This window comes from Mesocricetus auratus, unplaced genomic scaffold, assembly GCF_017639785.1.
Source record: "Mesocricetus auratus isolate SY011 unplaced genomic scaffold, BCM_Maur_2.0 Super-Scaffold_100011, whole genome shotgun sequence".
Taxonomy (NCBI): Eukaryota; Metazoa; Chordata; class Mammalia; order Rodentia; family Cricetidae; genus Mesocricetus; species Mesocricetus auratus.
Window position 1 is genome coordinate 9809104 of NW_024429195.1, and position 19974 is coordinate 9829077.

At 44.5% G+C, this 19974-nt stretch overlaps 1 protein-coding gene across 12 annotated transcripts in view; it reads right to left on the reverse strand.

Moving 5' to 3' along the window:
- Dclk1 (doublecortin like kinase 1) overlaps nucleotides 1–19974 on the reverse strand; it is a 283576-nt gene that overhangs the window by 69048 nt on the left and 194554 nt on the right. For 10 of the 12 annotated variants that reach the window (XM_013118991.3, XM_040754407.1, XM_013118992.3 and 7 more), the window contains exons 5-6: nucleotides 11207–11323; nucleotides 1855–1949 (exon numbers count right to left, since the gene is read on the reverse strand). In XM_013118991.3, coding sequence (XP_012974445.1) covers nucleotides 1855–1949; nucleotides 11207–11323 — 212 coding nt within the window. Of the gene's footprint in view, nucleotides 1–1854; nucleotides 1950–2741; nucleotides 3028–11206; nucleotides 11324–19974 lie in introns of those variants that run through there. The other 2 variants (XM_005077893.4, XM_005077894.4) reach the window with 2 other exon arrangements.

The following is a 19974-nucleotide window of genomic DNA, read 5'->3' on the forward strand; positions in this document are numbered from 1 at the left end:
GCTGGAAATGTCTCCATGGTACATAGATGGAGGGTGTTCATAAATTCAAAGGCTTGAAAACAAAACCATCTTTGAATACATGTAGCTAAATTCAAAGGCCTAGAAACTTAACCATCTTTGAATGCACTCAGTATCCTGCTTACAACATGTGTTTAATAAATGTTTTCAGATGGTGATAAACTCTCTGTCCCCTTAAAAGTAAATGAGAAAATTTTGGCTTCCTCAGTGATAGTGCTATCCCAGCGGTTTAGATGGCAAGATGAAAAAAATCTGTCAGGGAGCCACACCTGTTAGTTATTTCTGAAGTGCTACAAAGTGTTAATTATGTAAGTCAATGGCAACAAAGACAGATGAAATGATATTGCTTCAGTAGAATGAAAAATCCCACAGAAGCCAAGAAGAAAAAGGTGCAAATTCCGGCGTCATCCTTTTAGTAAAGGACAACTGAGAAAAATGTTTTATTCCCAAGACGGAGGGGTCCCCACAAGAAACACCTAGGGAGAGAAGCTCTTTCTACAGAGTGGAACCTTGCTGGCTAGTACTTGTGAGTGAAGAATGGCCACACCAGCTCTTCCCTCACGCAGGGATAATCTTTTCAGATAGTGAATGGATGTGGCCAATTCTGCTTTCATTAGTTCATTGATGATTCCTGAAATCACTCAGGATGAGTGACAGATTTCCCTAAGAAAAAAATGATCCCACCACTGACTAGAGAAGAAGACACAAATCACAGGCTTTAACAGACTAAACAAGCTCAACTCAATGCCAGGAGACTCAGCAGAGAAAGATATTTGGGGCAAGAGGTTCAAAGTGACTGAAGACTAATTGATTTCATTTTGGCTCCTACTTAAAAAACGGCTGATGGGTTCTGGCAGCCTAAAGATCTAACTTGTGTAGAAAACTTGAAAGAGAGGGACTTTCATATTTGATGAGCTTAAATTTGTCAAGTTTAGAAAAGTCATTTAACTGCATAATAAGATAAATTAAATTCAAAAATTCTGATGTTTAAATGCAATAGCTTCTGAGATGTTTCTGTTGCTTAAACTATGTGAGTGAGCACCATCATATAAGTCACCTAGGGATACATATCCCCCTATCTCCTTCGTGAAAGCAGGACCGCGAGGGATCATCTACTTTTTCCAGCGTGGCCCTCCCTTTTTCCTTTTCTTATCTTCTGGCCTTAGTATGACTGGGATGGATACAGCATAAGGAGTGAGGGGAATTGGAATAGTTTTTTAATTCCAGATGAAGACCGAACGGTCACCCCCTTGTTTAGCCTGGAGACGCTAACACTATATCCAGCAACTTTTGCACACTTGTCTCTGAGCTCAGTTAATTTCTCTGTTGTTACACGAGAGGCTAAAAATAAGTACAAGAAAATGTGCTCAGTGTGCTTGGTCCATTCACAAAACTGGTACCCTGCGTTCCCATGGTCCACTGCATGGGCTCTCCAGCTGCACTGGACCGCCCTGCTTGCCCCCAAGCAATTCTTCTCAGGGACGCTGCCTCTGCTGGCTTTTCCTTTTCCTCAAGAGGCTGCTGATTAATGGCAGTGTCTAATGACACTAATTACAACTAAGGACGCTTGCATACATAATAAAGTACGTACATTATGAACAAACAAGAGAATGTTTAAAACTGTAGCAGCAATTGTACATTCTACTCAGAAGTAAGACTGGGCAAATCTGTGGAAATTGAAAAGAGCTGGGTTCTAGCTGAACCAGAGCCATGGTGAGTGAACCACAACTAGTTACCCCTTGCCCTCCAGAAAAGCGGCACTTTTTGCTGGTACCTATGCCACACTGCACCAAAACCTAGACAGATCTTAAATAGGTGGCTTGCTTGTGTCCTTACCCTCTGCTTCCGCAGGCTTCCTGGGCTGGTGGGTGACGGACTTGGTGACTTGCCCGAACGTGGAGTGGAGAGCTGACTACCAGGGGTTCCATTAACTAGAAATAAAAGGAATCACACAGAGAGAAAAATAGCACATTAAAGAAGTTTTCATGACAATTCATCTTCTCAAGGAAATAAACAATCACAGAAGAATCAGCTAAAAATTAGACCCATTATCTGACTGATGAAGCAAAGCCTTAGGGAATACCCATCCTCAGACATTCACTGTCCTGTGAATCTTGTGTTGAATACAATAGCAGGTTACATAATTAAATAAAAGTACTTTGCACAGTTTTCCAGTGCTGACTTTATTTGAGCCAAGAGAGATTATTATGGGTATGTTCAAGGCTTTGAGACATTTTTTGGTGTGTGTCTTTAGTTTAGTTGCGCAGTGGGGGGAAAATGTTGAAACAGCTCACAGGTGGTATTCCCAGACACTTTTACACATTCCTACATTCATTTATGTCCTGTTGATGCCCCCCTCCTCCCGCCAAGCCAGATTCCTATGGGTCTGCTTGAAACAGGACAAAATAATAGACCACAGATGCAGAGAAACCCCACACAGTTTCTCTTTGTTGGTAGTGAATTGATAAAATGCTGCCAACAGGTCCCAAACTCTGGAATTCTACCCAGCACTTAAGTAGTGGAAAACACCGTCAGGAGGAAGCCACAGAAGCCGGCAGTCCTTTCCTCTAATACCCCACCTCCCCAAGACATGACTTTATAAAGATATCAGACGCCGCCACTCCTGACTTGGCAACCTTGCAGGGAGAGAAGAAGAACCAGGCAGGAGAAACACACTTTCTGGAGGGTGCCCTGGGGGAGAGCCATCAGCGTATTCCACTTACCTTCTATGAGTTCTAACATGGACACAATCTTAGCGTTTGACCTGACAATAATAGCCAAAGCCCGAGCCTCCTCTCAGCACCAAGCCCAGCACCCGCCGACGAAGCAAGCAGTTGGACTAGCTAGGGATAGCTAAGGCTGCTCGGGGAGCAGGCAGAATGAGATGCAGGATTCATCAGCAGGTGCCTTTTCCTGCGTAAGGCTGACGTCTTCCCAGCGGCAGTGGGAGGTGCGGGTTCTGTCTTAGGCTTCATCAAAGGTGTCAATTAAGCCTCATGCCAACGCGTTGCCCACAACCCCCACCAGACACACACTCACTCCGGAAGCCCCAGCCGGCTCCGTCCTTGCACTGAATCATGAGGAAGCTCCTCTGGGGGCAGGCAACTCAGTGACTCACACAAGAATCAAGACGACAATAACACGTCCAAAGCCGGGCAAGTTCCAAGTGATAAGGAGACACAAAAGGCCGTGTGCTTGTGACTTCTTTTTTCTTTTTTCCACACACTGAATTCTCATAAAAACTTAATGGGTCAGGGGAGGGGAAAACTCCTTGCCTCCAAAGATCTTTAAAAGGCCACACACTGCACTAGTTGCTAGGTTTTCTTTGGAAATGTGTTGATGACTATTCTTCAAAACCTGTGAGTATTTTAATTGGCTTGCATGCTGCCGGGCTGTCTTTATTCAATGAGGTCCATGTATGTGGCTTGCTGGACTAGACTCCCCAGACATTGGCCTCTAAGGGAAGGCCTAGGGCACAGAGCAAGATCCCAGCAATGCAGTAGATGCAGAATCCACACTTTCCAGGAGACACTGCTCCTGGTCTTGGCTAGAGGGCACCTTTTATTAAACTGACGTTCAAATGCCCATTTTGACTCTGCTTTACAACTAAGTCACACCTAGAGGCTACACAGACTGATGAGGGAGAGGGCAAGCTGGAGGGAGGGAATGACCAAGGAAGGCAAACCCAGAAGTGAGTCTTCTTATATTAGGGATTCTGATTTGTTGTTGTGCCAGGGATAGAACTTGGGGCGTGGTCACACATGCCAGTGGCCACTCTGAGCAAACCCACAAAAGAAACTTCTGCTGAGCAAGTGCAGGTGCTGTAGGTAGCTTAGGGTATTGTAAACTTACGTTCTATACACCAGGCAATGAATCTGAACCTTTAGAATGTATCATCTCATTTAACTCAAGATGACTTGTACGACACAGGCAGTCTTACTTCCTCCCATTTTACAGATGGGGAAATCGAGTCACAGTGAGCTAGCTGGAGAGGGAGCAGCATTAGGAGTGAAGATAAAGGAATCAGTAGGGTCTGCAGAGCACACAGGGCACTGGAACCCACGGCAAGGAGTTTGGTTCGTAGTCAAAGGACAATGAGAAGCTATTTTAAGGGGAGCCCAGGGTACAGATTTGCATTTTATGAATGCTCGCAAGAGCTCTTACTCTGTCAAGAATAAATTAGAGGGACACAATGCTGTACACTAGGCTATCCCTTACAATAATGCCAAATCAGGGCCAGCAAGATGGCTTAGCAGGTAGAGGCAACCACCGCCAAGTCTGAGGACCCGAATTCAATCCACTTGTTTTTCGCTTTAACATTTCAGACAGAAGATCCTACATTTTCTTAGTAATAGTAACCACAAATTCAGGGTCTCATTCCAACGAATTAGCACACATGGTACAGGCTAAAAACTGGTTCTCATGGCACTAGAACGTACTATGCAGGCTACTGGGGGAGAGAAAACATCACTCAGCTGTGAACCCTCGAGCTACAGTGAGATCAGGTGTGCCTATTGTGTAATAGTGTCATGAATATTATGGTAGATAACCAACTACTTTTTAATGGCATTAGAGGCTGTACCTCAGGAAGGAACTCTTGCCTGGTACCACGAACCTGGTCAGAAGCTGATGGCAGGGAAACTATAGGGCACGGGGGGGGGCACCCACTATTATCACTTTGGAACTGTTTTCCAAGTAGTCATGCTTATATCCATACATTGGCAATGCTCTCTGCCTTCCTGAGAGAAGCTTCTTACGGCACCTGGCAGCAGTTAATGCAGAGATTCCTAACTGGTTGAAATACCAAGCCTCAGGAACATCCGGGAGAAGGAGACAGAAAGAATGGAAGAGGTGGGGGTTGGGGAGGCGTGCCAAAAAGGACACCCTTTGGACATGACATGGATGTGGTACCTACAAACTCACTTCAGGTGTTGCCAGTCACACGAGACCTACACAAGATTATGCCTGTCAACATCTTATCATGGAAGAGGGAAGGTCTTGTGAGGTCCCAGACCTGCTGTGGGACTACTGACAGTTAATGGTTACTAGGGGAAGGGGCACTTTCTTCAGTGACATAGTCATGGGGAAGTTTTCCATGCTCCAGGAAACAGCTCTCCACTCCCACTAACGCACGCAGCTCTAATTAACATAATGGGTCACACATACATAGAAAGATATAAGAGTGGGTTGGATGGGAACTTGCTGGAGAGAAGGGTTTTAGCAGAAATGGAGATGACAGAGAGCAGTGGAGTGAAAATGACTAAAGTTCATCATATATATATGTATATATATATAAAAATATGTGAAACTGTCAAAGAATAAAATAAGTAAGTAAGCAAATAAATACAAATTTTGGAAAGTCAGGTATGATGGTAGAAGCCTACAGACTTAGCAGTCTTGAAACGGATGCAGGAGGGTAGTATTCGAGTCAGCCTGGGATACACAGTAAAATTAAGGAAATCCTGAGTTATATAAGGTGTCCCAGGAGAGGTAGAAGGGCATGAGGATGTTCAGCTAGAATCACTACACACTAGAGTTTGCTCATCACTAGGAATTAAAATGAGAGTTGGGTGTGTGTGTGGGGGGGGGACCCAACACGTCTGCAGAGGTAGGAACTCTCCTGGGTGAAGAAAATGGCTGAGAAGTCCATACAGGGACAACTAAGGGTGTCTGTGTGCCTCCAGGGGAAGCAGGGCACAGAGGGCTTGAACAGACTCTTGTGATTTGAAAACACAAAGTCCAGTGAAGTAGCATCAGTGGTTAGCTGCTTCCCATTCTGCCCCAGTCAGTTCTCTGTGCCACAATCAGAGTGCACACCGACTTTTGCTCTGTCTTTTCCTTTTCTGGAAACACAGATCTAAGTGCAGCTCAGAAGTTGGACACACAGGGAAGATAGAAGAATGTATGAACCACTGAGGCACTCTACAATGTAAGAGATGTTAAAAGAAACCACATCAAACCCACTCCACACTTACTACCACCTCAGCTAGAAGCCTCTACCCCTTGTTTGCTAGAATAACTAAGCTTTCCCAGGGACAAACAGCTGCCATGGTTTCTTAAGGCTGTATGCACATTTGAAGATGTTTATGGCACAAAAGGCAACGTGCCTATAGCTCCATTTGACCTTTAGGGCTTTTCTCAGAAAAAATGTTTTTACAAAGTATTTGCATTTATACTTTTTGTATTGCCTTCAAACAAAAAGTCAACTGGAAAGTTTTATCAACACCTTACCAGAGTGCAAATATATATAAATATATATGTGTGTGTGTGTGTGTATGTGTATTATAAAAAAGCTAGAAAAACGTTTATTAATGAGAATATATCACTTACAGTTTCATGAATTATAACAAAAAATTAAATCATTACTATTACTTTAGTTTTTGGAGGCAGGATCTTGGCTAAGCAGCCCAGGTTGGACTGGGATGTGATCTTTGTGTTTTCAGCCTGTTGAGGGCTAAGGTTGCAGCATGGGCCACTATGCCTGGCTTTACAGTAGAATTTTCTAGGTAAAAGTAAGTGTCCAAGTGATATCTTCAATAGTCATTGTTCTGCTCACCCTTCGGACCACATGTATAAGTTTCAAGCCATTTGCTGTGATGAGAAATTCTGATTTGTCCTTTTCTTCTCTTTCCTTTTTTAGTTGCTACATGGGCACAAGGGGAATTAAATCTACTTGCCCTTTCCCTGATGTCTTCTAACATGAAAACCATTTGGCTCTGGCGTTGAGAAGCCAGGATCAGTGAAGGAAGTGGAGGCAAAGGAATCTCTCCGTTGGTTCCCAGGGTGGCTGTCCAAGCAAGATCTCGCCTGCCTTAGACTGCCCCTGACCTCCCGGCCACAGCTGGGACTGTTCACTGCCCAGAACCTCTTTCTAAGCCCTGTCACCATGGCTTGTCACATTATCAGGGTGAGGCAGGAAAGGATAATGAGAAAGCACATGGACTCAGGGAAAACAAAGATGGTGCTATAATAAGTTCAGAATTAGAATTTAAGTTAGAATTAGAATTCAGAACTAGAATTGGAATTTAGAACTAGAATTAGAATTCAGGTTAGAGCTAGAATTAGGATTCTCCAATTCTAACTTCATAGGTGAGATAGAGCTTTAGTTTTCTTCCATTTCTAACACGTTTTTGGGTCTTTTCTGATAATTTCTTCCCAGGGGAACTATAGAAGCCTCCAGAGCCTTCCTACCCTTGAATAGAGTTGTTCCAAGATGGTGTTTTGTTGTTGAACTCAGCTGTGGTCCTCTTTGACCTCCTGAGACCTACAACAGGAAACTCATCTTCATGGCCCTGTGCAACCTGACATTGCAATTCAGATGTGTCATGTTTTCTGGACCATTGCAGAATTGCATTCTGTGACTTTGTTTTTCAGAGAGTCTCATTGGGTAGCCCAGAAGAGCTGAAAACTCAGGCTTCCCCAGGCTTTCAGGTGTTGGGATAGTAGGCTTCTACTGCCACATTCAGCTCCTTATCCAACTGACAACTGTCCCTCATACTTTGATGGCTTTGTGCCTTTGTTCAACTTGAAGAAAATACCCTCCTGGCCCTTCGTACCCTAGCAAGATTCTTCTAGGGACAACTTATAAATTCTAGACTCCTGGAAACTTACTCTGACTGGGTCATCACCACGTGACATCAGTATGCCGTAACAGTGACTACCCCAGCCCACTACACTACAAATGAGTTTTTCAGCAAGGACTGTAATTTAATTGTTGTTGCTCCTTGAGGCCTAAGGCATGCTGGAACATGGCAGACACCCAGTAAGTGTCCAATTAACTTGACATTAACAGTGAGGAACTATAAGTCATGTTAACGATTCAGAGTTATGAAGAATATCTTTAGGTACCTCATTGGGTTGAGTGCTGAATGGAGAGAAGAGAATAGTTTGGAAACACAGGGGATGAACCACTGGGTTCTTGGTGAATTTTATCTCCAACAATTCTGTTGGAGCCTCAAAGCAGAAGTGCTCCTTCATACAGTGCAGGTAGCTGAATCTCCACACTGAAGGAACGGATGGAGCTAAGATTAATAGCTAGCAGTTTGCCTTTGAAGGCATCTGATAGAAATCAAAAGAACTTGCCAAATTAGTCTAGTGAGCTGATTAAAATTCTCAGCACTTCCCCGGCGTTGGTTCTGATATTCTCTGCATATATTGCATAAAGTACTTTATATATCCATAAAAATATAAAATTTAAATAGCATAAATAAAAGATCAGGATTTCTGGAGTAGCTACATGTAATGCCTGGGGCATAAGGAGAAATTCATGGGCGAAGGCTTTTCTCTTTTGACTACCCTCCTTCCCATCTGCAGCACTCAACACTGGCCCTCCACAGAAAGTCTCTGTTCAGTCTTGTTGCCAGGAGTGTTTCTATACCACAGAGGCAGTGCAGTTATCTTTCAATATCCATGGTTTTTTTATTCTTCCTATGAATACCCCAATCTATAGATACTCAAGATTCATACAAACTGGCATGGTAGCTGTATATGACCTATGCATAGCTGCTAGGTTAGCTCTAGATTACTTGCAGTACCTGACAAGGCATAAACAGGGCACAAACAGTGGTCATATCCCATTACTTAGGGAATAATGGTCCCAAAACACACTGAATATTCTGTACAGATGCAATTTCTTTCCTGAGTATTTCTGACCAATATTTGGTTGAGCAGGCAATGGAGAATCTGCAGACACAGAGAGCAACTGTCCTTTAGACTGTGTGCTTCTGAAGGTGGGGGTGGCGAGTTCGCTCATGCTTGAACTGAGAGTTCTAAGACACCTGTGGTGGGCCCAGTTATGTTTGTCACAATAATCTATGAAGACAGAAATTCAAAGTAGAAGATGTAACTAGACAAAAGGAAGTTGTCTATGTATCTTCCGTGGAATAAAAGCTCTAAAACAAAAGCCTATCCCAACAACACCTATGTTCTTGTACGAGATCCAAGATGAGGTCTACATCTTGACATTTCCAAGTTTTGGCAAGATCACAGCAACAATGCGGCTTTAAGTTAGGAAGCTCTGCTTTCCTCATGATTTCCACGTTATGAAGCAACATGAAGGTGAACTAAACTCTGTTGATCCGTATTTAAATCAAGTCAGTTCATAGTACAGTCTTCAACATGTGTGGTGCACATATGGGTGATGCTAAGGATGCTAAGTATCCTCTCATTGAATCTGAAGCTAGGCTGTTTCAACAAGCTGTCTAGCCACTTGGCTTTGGGGGGTCTACTCGTATTTGTCCCCCAATGCTTGGGTCGCAGGTATATGTGGGTATACCTGGCTTTTTTATGTAGGTCATAGGGATTTGAACTTAGGCCCTTATGCTTGTCACCAAACAGTGGACAAGATAAACTTTCCCAGAGGAGTTTGAAATGCAGCAGGTCTGTAATTGCTTTGCCATCTCAATGTCTATGACTAGGCTTTACAACGGCAAAGAGGCTGTCCACACGTTGAGTCATCTGGAGGACTAAGGATGGTAATGGCAGCTTGTAGACAAGAAAGATGAAGACAGAAGCCATTTCTGTGAGGTCAAGAGAGAAAGATCAGCAAGCCATGCCTTTCCTCCTCAGTTATCCAGAGTCAAATGGGTTCTCTGTTATTTCCTTTCAGTTACCAGTATCCAGTGGTACCTGGAGGGTTCTGGAAACCCCAGCCCTCTTGACCCTGATCCAGAGTTTCTGAGTTAGTTGTGTCTGAAATGATGCTCAAGGCTCTACATGGCTGGCATACTCTCAGGTGATGGCAATGAGGCTGAGAATCACTGCCTCAATGTTGCTCGAAACATGACCAAGGACTATTAAATTGAAGTCTCCCAAGGACTGTTAAAGCAGAGGTTCATAGCCTTAGCACCCGAGGGTACAGGAATCATCATGTCAAACTTTACCTCTTACCAAGCAACTCTTGTGAGCTCCAAACTTTGAGTCTTGTGCTTTAGAAAAGTCTTATTTTAGGGTCTAGCCTACCTAGCTGAACTATGGCGAGCAAGGAGCTCTCTGCCTATGCCTAAACTCATCAATAATAAATAAACCGTGAGCTTGTCTCAAGTGCCAGCCATGGTCTTGCTAGCCCATAGTCCTGACTGGCTATGAGGAAGGCCACACTGTGGGAAAAGGACAGCAACTGCTTTCACTGCTAAAGAAATTGTGAAGGGAGAAGATGGCCTTTGAGATCTGTTTATGGAACAGCAGGGAAGAATCTTCCAGGGAATGTGGGTCTCAGAACCTGCCCATGTTTCCTTTTAGACCACCAAGCCTTGTCTTTTTTGTAACTCTCTCTGGAGCAGGGTGGAGCCAGAAAAGGCCTCCCATAGGTCCAAAGATCTTGCAAGCTATTTTGAAGAGCTCCCTTCTTGTGAAATCAGGTAACAACCATGCTGTTGTACACACCACTGATAATTATTATTTCATAGTTTATATCCTTCAACCATAATGAAACAGACTTTACACTTGAGACCAAAAGCCAACACCTTCCAACTGACTTGTGTCTATCTTAGGACCAGAGGAAGTGGGAAGCGAAAATGAATGAAATTCATATATGAGTGTATAAAACTGTAAATAATAATAAAAAGGTTATAACTGCAAATCAGTCTACACAAAACCTAAATGCATACACACACTAGTTAATTCACGAGATCAGAGGAGATGACGACGATGGGGCTGAGACGTTCTTTATCCCAGCACAAGGTCACTTCCAACACCAACATCTGAGTCCATTCTGAAAGTGAGCCAGCCAGGGCCACCACAGCGGCAGACCTCCCCCTGTGCCCAGGCTCATTGCTTTGAGCTCCAGAGACACATAAGGTAACCCAGGCCAGCGTCACAAGCATGAGGAACAGGTTCAGCAAAGACAAACTGGAAACCCTCTGTAAGCCAGCACCAAATAGACGCAATGCCCCGATGGAAATTTCTAGACCCTGAGAGACGAGCCAGGTAGAAGCCGCAGCAGCTGGTGAAGTGCTTCCATTTGGAGCAAATCTGTAATTCCTGAGTCTCAGCAAGCGTGTTTTTCTAAGTTTGATTTCTTCCCTTACAGCCAACATGCTAGACTTGGGTAAATCTGTTCATCCGCTTGAATGTACTCTAAAATTACACATCAGAATGGAGGCCTGCTTGAGAACCTCACGCTCTCGCTCCACATACCCTCAGCTGTGTAAGAAGCCAGGTGGCAGCCGGAGAAGCTTAAGAGCTTTACCTGAGCTGGTGGAGGCTGGGGACTTGCTTCGCCGGGAAGGTCCTGGGCTCTTGGTTGTGCCTCTGCGGGACGATGACGCTATTTTGGTGTAAGAAGTGGATTTCACCACGCGACATTCTGGGGATAGAAACAGAAGACACATAAGGTTTGGGAGACAGTCAAGTTGGGGACATATCAAGCCTGCAAATTTACATTACTTACAATAGGACTATGAATAACTTTGAATAGACTGATAAAGGGGTGGTTTTATTGGGGTTCTCTCCAGGGACCCTCTCAGGTATCTGTGGTTTGGTAATTTTACAGCGAGTTCTTTCTTCCAAGAGAAACATTAAGAAGGAATGTCAACCTTACCAAACAAGAAATGTGATAGAAGGCTCCGCCCACCTTGGCAGGCAGGCCCCAGTGTTTGTCCTGGGGTCCTCACCAGGGTAATGGTGCATCTTTACTATGTGTGGGAACTCTATGTGGGTAACACTGGAAAGCAGGTGTTACCATCCTACTTACAAGGAAATGGTGACCTGCAACCCGTCACCCTGTGAAGCTGCTGCTGGAGAGCTTGCTTTGTGTCTATAAAGCTATTTTGCTGTGAGGATGAAAAATTCTTCTATTTTTAAAATTTCAGTTTTCATGTTCATCAAACTCGGTGTTGAGTATTTTAAATAATGGAGAATTTTTTATTTTTCTCTTAGTGAACTGTCTCCATTAGTTATGACAGGCAAGTGCACAATATCTTGCTCTAATGATTATATCTTTAACAATTAAAACCTATGGTTTTGGAATGATAATCAATTAGACCGGATAATATAAAGAATAGTAAGAATACCTGATAACTCATGATCATAACACCTTAGTTTTGAAGGTGAGAGACTATTTTTTCTACTCATTTATATTCTTAAATAACAATGGAGTTAAATTACATATTGGCCTGTAGCCAACCCTTTCCACACTTCAGTAGTTCTTGGAGGTGCTGGCTAATTTTTCTGTCAACCTGACACAAGCCAGAATCCTGTGGGAAGAGGGAACTTCAGTTGAGAAACTTCCTCCATCAGTTTGTCCTGAGGTCAAAACGGTGTGGCACATTCTTGACTGATGATTGGCAAGTGCCACTTCTGTGGACGTAGGAAGCAGGCTGAGCAAGCCACAAGGAGCAAACCAGTAAGCAGCACTCCTCCATGGCCTCAGGTCCTGCCTCCCGATTCCTGTCCTGCTTGAGTTCCTGCCTTGGCTTGACTTCCCTCAGTGATGGATGCTAGTAGGGATGAATGAGCCACATAATGAGCTGTGGTCTTTGTCACAACAACAGAAAGCAAACTACTCCGTGGACATCTTACTGCATGGATTGTTCTAGTTCATCTAATCACTTAAGCTTTAAATTAAACTTCTTTCAGCATTTCTTACTGTAATAACTTAGTAGCACCCTGTAAATGAGCATTTAATCACCCTATTATTTTCTTCTTATACATTCAGTCCTTAAAACTTGAAACTCAATTTTTAGTAATTAGAAGAACACATTATAAATGCTCAAAAATAATTGCTGAGTGAGTGAGTTTAATGGGTTGTAAGACAAGTAACTTTTCCTCTAAAGTGTCTTTAAAAATTTTTTCTTTCATGTGTTTGTGTATGTGTACTGGATTGCTGGTATGTGCACCATATGCCTGTGGGACCCATGGAGGCCAGAAGAGGATTGGATCTCCTGGCTCTGGAGTTACCAGTGGTTGTGATCTGCCATGTGGGTCCTGGGAAGTCAACCCTAAACTGTTAAGTCATCTCCCCACACCCCATAAGTTCTTAGAAGCTCTTGTCCTCAATGTTTTCACTCAAATCATGCTTTCATTAGCATATTGTCATTTCCCTGACCTCTTCTTGTGGTTGAACATTATCTCACAAGTTCTTTTTGGAAATTTTCTAAACAACATTAAGATATTGCTGCTTCAAATCTGAAGCGGTTTTACTGCCAGTGATGTTGCAGATTTGGCTTTACACTCACTCATCATTTGTATTTCTTTGTCAATGACGCATCAGTGGCCTTTGCCTGCTTGAGATTATGCATAAAATGATGTTAGTAACATTTTTCTTTGTTGGCAGTGGCTGAACTATGTTAACTTTTTGAATGTTTTCAAGCATAGTAGTTAAAAAATAAAGAATGGGTCTGGGGGATTCCTAGTATTCTCAAGATCCTGGGTTTAATCCTCAGAAACACACACACACACACACACACACACACACACACACACACACACTTCTAACCTGTTAGTTTTTTCATTTTACCTTTTAAGAATGCAAGGAGGTGATGGGACAGACTTAGCAGACTTCGTAGGGGAGGCCTTACCCTCTCCATAGAGCAGATGGGAGGTGGGGGGGGAGTGTGAAAAGAGAAGGGAGGGATTGGAATGTAAAAAATAAATTAATAAGAAAAACAAAAAATTAATGTTATAACTCATGGCCAAAAAAAAAATTCACAGTTGCAGATCACTGGAGTTGTGATCTGGAATCGCAACCACTGATGCCTGACTTCATGTTGAAATTATATGTCCCTATCCGTGAAAGTTGTAATTTTCTAAGTTCAAAATATGTTTCTTTACCTTAGCTACTTTGAACAACATGGTGGCCACTGCCTGGTACAGAAGAAACAGATGCCCACAGAAACACCAGTGCTAGAGACCAGAAACAGTAGATAGGACCCAAGACCAGAAACAGTAGATAGGACCCAAGACCAGAAACAGTAGATAGGACCCAAGACCAGAAACAGTAGATAGGACCCAGAGAAGAGCCTCCTGCCCTGAACAGAGGCAAGTGAAGAGGGAAGATTTAATGATGGGAAGGAGGAAGAGGAGGAGTAGGAGGAGGAGGAGGAGGAGGTGGAGGAGGTGGAAGAGGAGGAAGAAGAGGAAGAATAATCCTGCCTTGATGTATGAGTATGTGTGGTCTCTTCTGAATGTTTTTCACGGTCAAGGGAGAGAGAAGGAAACTGAGACCAAGACCTATCCAGGTTCAGTTCAACTCTTCTCAGTCATTACTTGGGGGCATTGCTCTGGGCCTGCCGAGGGAGCCTCACAGTAGGAATTGTTTCTTGAAAGAAGATTTAAAACAGGATGAAACAAACCATTCCTGTAGGCCTATCAACACAAATTCGAAGGAAGGACCAAGAAACAGCACACGTAATGCTGGAGACACAATCAGAAACAGTGGGTTCATTCACATGATGCAGGACTGCAATGGCTTAGCGTGTGTGTCCTGGGAGGTTTTAATTCACAAAGCTCTGCTTTGGAACCAGAGAAGAAAACCTCAAATTAGCTGAGGACTCTGTCCTCAAAGCTGACAATATATTCTGGAGTTTGTCCTAGATTTTGGACATCTGCCCCGTCTTCTGGCAGCACATTAACTACTAAACTGAATCAGCACAGTGTGGCTGGTCTGTGGGCATGCCTCCAGTTACATTTTTATCAAGTGCCCACTATGTGCCAGGCGCCTAGGGCTGCAGGCAGGGTGCTCAACAATGCAAAATTGAAGCTTGCAGCACCAAATGGTAGTGATGCTTTTTCTTTTAAATTGTTATTGCTAATTTTTGTTTCATAAGCCTCAGTGTTTGAAAACTATTAGTTATTCCAACAAATTGCTGTTAAATAACTATATAGTCTTCTGATTTTAAATCAAAACCAAGACAGTAATGAGGGCAGGCTGACTGGGGCTTTTTGTTTAAGGTCATGGGCATCTGGAAGTCACATAAATTTAAAATAATTATTTTGAAAGCTCGGTTAGTTAGCGGGAGTGAGAGAGCAAAACAGAAAGTTACCAGATGGCATGGGCTGTTAATGCTAGCCATCCTTGAGCTTTGGCTATGAATTCAAACGTTTGTTTCAGGATTTGCCTCATGGTGTTTGTCACCGAGTTGCTAGCTGTAACTCCAGCTCCTAGCACAGCAGAACCAACCTTGCCACACTAAGTTGGGATTTTTCCAGCTACAGGAAGTGTCTCAGATTGTTGATTCAGAGGGCATAGTCTGACCAGAGGAAATGGAGGCATTTCAGTGAGTTTTAAACAGTCCATAACACATCATTAATTGATCAAATGCGTTCATGCATTGCTTTGCTTCAGTCTCTCAGTCTACGGAGGACTAACTAGCACATAGAGTAACCACTTGGCAAGAACGACATGATTTGATATTTGTTCTGTGAGAGCTTATGTGAACTCCCTGTGCTCATCTAACCCATCCACCCCTTCCCAAACACTTTACAAACGAGAAGATCCAACTCTCTGAGAGCTAAGTGACTCGGGTCAGATCCAAGTCTCTAGACCTGTGGCTTTGTCCCCATTTCCATGTATGACTGATATTGGGGCATAACTCTACTTCTCCATTTGTGACAAAATCCTGGGAAATTTGTATCAGGATCATGGGACGATGAGGGAATAAATGACCATGGTTCATGGGAAAGGTGGCAAGAAACCAGTTAACAATTCAAGCTACTAAACCTAACTTTCTACCAAACTGTCCATTGCATCATAAAAGAGCATTAATGAATTGACTTTGAGATGTAGAACTATACGGAAGTAATGATGTGAGGACTGAGGAGTCTGAAAGATAATCACGATAGCACAAATCTCATGCCTCTTGCCCCCAGGGTAAGAGTGAGGCTCCCGGAATCATGCTGGGGACTAGTCTGACTCTGAAGGCTGGGGCTGCGTAACAGAAAAAGAAACAAACAAAATTATGAGTGGCTTTGGTGTTGTTGTCTCTCTCTAAGGTCAAAATAAGCTCAGTCAAGTGAGGCTAAGACGTGTGTGTGTGTGTGTGTGTGTGTGTGTGTGTGTGTGTGTGTGTGTGTTAATGGAGAGTCCTCCAACAGCTTTCCAGTTACAAGTTTAAATTTTCAGTTTTTTCAAAGATTATTTATTTATTTATTATGAATACAACATCCTGCCTCCATGTTTGTCTGCCAGCCAGAAGAGGACACCATTTCTCATTATAGATGGCTGTGAGCCACCATGTGGTTGCTGGGAATTGAACTCAGAATCCTTGTCTGCTTAAAACCACAATTTGAAGCATGGGGAACAAACTGACACAAACATCCAGCGGATACAAACATCCAGCGGACACAAACATCCAGCGGACACACACATCCAGCGGATACAAACATCCAGCGGACACAAACATCCAGCGGACACACACATCCAGCGGACACACACATCCAGTGGATACAAACATCCAGTGGATACAAACATCCAGTGGATACAAACATCCAGTGGATACAAACATCCAGTGGATACAAACATCCAGCGGACACAAACATCCAGTGGATACAAACATCCAGTGGACACACACATCCAGCGGACACAAACATCCAGTGGATACAAACATCCAGTGGACACAAACATCCAGTGGATACAAACATCCAGTGGACACAAACATCCAGCGGACACAAACATCCAGCGGATACAAGCATCCAGTGGACACAAACATCCAGTGGACACAAACATCCAGCGGACACAAACATCCAGTGGACACAAACATCCAGTGGATACAAACATCCAGTGGATACAAACATCCAGTGGATACAAACATCCAGTGGATACAAACATCCAGCGGACACAAACATCCAGTGGATACAAACATCCAGTGGACACACACATCCAGCGGACACAAACATCCAGTGGATACAAACATCCAGTGGACACAAACATCCAGTGGACACAAACATCCAGTGGACACAAACATCCAGTGGATACAAACATCCAGTGGATACAAACATCCAGCGGATACAATGCTGTTTTGTTCACATAAAGGGCATCGCCACAGTCTCCAGCCAGGAAGGAACTGGTACCTCACATGTGGGGACATCCACCCTTCAGCAATCCCATCTTTTGTCACGATTGGATTACATACTTGGACTTTACTGGTCAGGTCTGTGAAAGACCGCATGGCCTTTGTAGAGATGTTACACAGTTCAGATATTCCTCAAACGCATTGGAAAGATGACTGCCAATCACATAAGAAATAGCCAGACTTGCTATCAAAGATAGCAAAGATAGCTGCTGAGCGAGCACTTGCTCCTTGGTATGTGTGGGGTTTGGTTTCAGCTCCACAACACGTGTACCAAAGTCCATGGACACTGCTCTCTTGTGTAAAATGGTGTCATGTTTAACATAACCTACACATGGCCTTCTGAGTAGTTTAGATCATTGCTAGGTTAATAAACTACAACTGCAATGCAAACTGTGGTTTTTATGACATTATTTAAATAGCCAGGATGAAGGAACCGGCCTGTACATGTGGACATTTGAATGAGAATGTTCCCCATAGGCTCGGGTGTTGGAAGAGTTGGTCCCCAGGTGGTGGTGCCCTTTGAGGTTTAGGAGGTATGGCCTTGCTGGAGGACGTACATCACAGGGTTATACACGGGAGCATCTACAACCTTGCCTCACCCCCACTCTGCTCTCCTTGCTTCCTGCCTGTGGTTGGAGATGTGAACCCTCGGCCCCCCACTCCTGCCTCCACGCCTCCATGCCTGCCACCATCCCCCACTGCCACGATGGACTCTTCTTCCCTCTGAAACCGTAGCCTCAAACCCCCTTTCTTCTAAAAGTTGCCTTGGCCATGATATTTTACCACGGCAACAGAAAAGTAACTAATATAACCCCTCCAGCCCCCTCCCCCCCAGGTTATCGTTTTGAGCCACCACGTTTCCAATGGCTCGCATGCTGAAAGGCTGGTCTATTGGCGGTGGGACATTGACCTCATCAGTGACTTCATCTGTTTCTGAGTTCATCCTGGATGGATCAGGAGGTAGGGTCTGCAGGAGAAAGTGGCCACTGTGGCCATGACTTTGCTGGGCATATCTTGCTTTGGATTCTTCTCCCGGACGCCATGAAATGAACAGTCAGTTTGCCCCTGCCTCATCTTTCTCTCATGGGGGCTCTGCTTTACCTCAGGCCTCAGAGGCGATGATGTCAAGTAATCAGTGACTGACAACTGTCCCTCTCTTCAGCTTTCCCTGAAGCATTGACCCTGGGGGATGGTAGTACAACACAGACGACATTTTATTTTCTGCTCCTGGAGATTAAACCAAGGGATCCGAACAACTGGGCAAGTGTTCTGCTATCATGCGTGCTCCCTCCAGTCACAGATGAAACTTTAAAACATCTTCCAATCCACGCTTTTCTTGGTGGAGCCCGCACATGGGGGAGGCCAACGGTACCGTTGTGAACGGGGCCCCCAAAGGTCAGGGTGCTGGGGGCTTGGTTCAGAGTATGAAGTTACTGGGAGGTGGTGGTGCCCTTGGGAGGCAGGGCCTAGGAAAGAGTTCTCGGCCACTGCAGACATGCTACCAAAGGGGACAGTGGGACACTAGCACTGTTCTCTTTCTGCTTGCTGGCTTGAGACTTAAGCCATTTGCTCGTCCACAGGCTCCTTCCATGATATGTCACTCTTCTCAGGGGCCCAAAGCAAGGGCCTTGCCCGCTTTTCCCTTGAGACCCCCCAGGACTGGAAGCCCCAAACACCTTTGCTAAGCTATTGTCTCAGAACTGGCAGAAACAGAAAGCTGACTGCATACAGAAAACACGCGGAGTGCACGGACTGTGGCGACTCCATCCACAGGGGAGGCTTTGGAAATGTTTCCACCTGGCTCTTTCAGCCGCAAGCCGCCATCCTCCACGTGGTTAGCCTGCGCTGTGTAGACGTTCACTTTTGCAGATGTCCTGAGGGCTTGAATAGACCGCAGTTTAAGGTTCTTTCGTGTCTGTCATTGCCACTCCAGAAATGGGCAGATTGAGAGAGACGACACAGATGGCGAGGTACTGGGGGGGGTGGAACATAGTCTTTGGCAGTGTTCCTGGTGGCATGATGAGAATCTCCACCTGGGCAGATCCTCCCTGCACTGGGGAACAGTTGGTAGGTGGGCTGGAGTGCTGCAGAAGGCGCCGGGGGACAGAAATGATTCCAGAATCCCACCGCAGTGCCAACAGCTCACCTGAGGGTCCACAGCGTCAGGGGGTCACATGTGCCTGCTGCAGAGTCTTGACCAAAGCACAGGTGAGCACCCCTGGTTGTCTAGGCAACCCTGGTGAGAGGCTGTAGGCTGGGTAGCTGGGTAGCAAGTAGTCTTTAAATATAGAAAGATTGTGTTACCATGATCTCTTTTTAACACCAGTGAGAGTGAAAGCATTCCCGGGCAGAGGCCTCCCCATATATCTTCTCTACATTTAGTCTCTCTGAGCTGTTGAGATGACTTGATTACATGGAACCCATGACAAGCAGTGGATGTCGTGTGCCCTACCCCGGTGACAAAAGCAAGCTCCCCCTTAATTTGGCAAAGGGACAGAGGCTCCAACTGGAACAATATTTGTCTCTGTTGCTATATATCAAAAAGAGTCAGGAAGCACATTTGGTTCTATTAATCTGTGTGTGTGTGTGTGTGTGTGTGTGTGTGTGTGAGAGAGAGAGAGAGAGAGAGAGAGAGAGAGAGTTGGCAGTGCTACCCCCTAACTCTCTAATCTTTGTTGTCTCGTTGTTGTCCTGAGATGTTTGTGTTCTCTGAGTTGGAGGAAGCCTCTGAGAATGTCAAGGTCACCAGTGGTTACTCAGTTGACCCTTGGTTTCAGGAACACTCTCTTCTTAAACAGCTGAATATGGCTGTCCAGCTCCTCCAAGCTCTTCCGATGCCTGAAGGACTGGCCAACTTCCGCCTTGTGGATTTTGAAGCCTGATCACCCTTAACTGGTCTTCAGCTCGCCCACATGGATGAGTCAAGCAAAGCACTGCTGGGATTAAT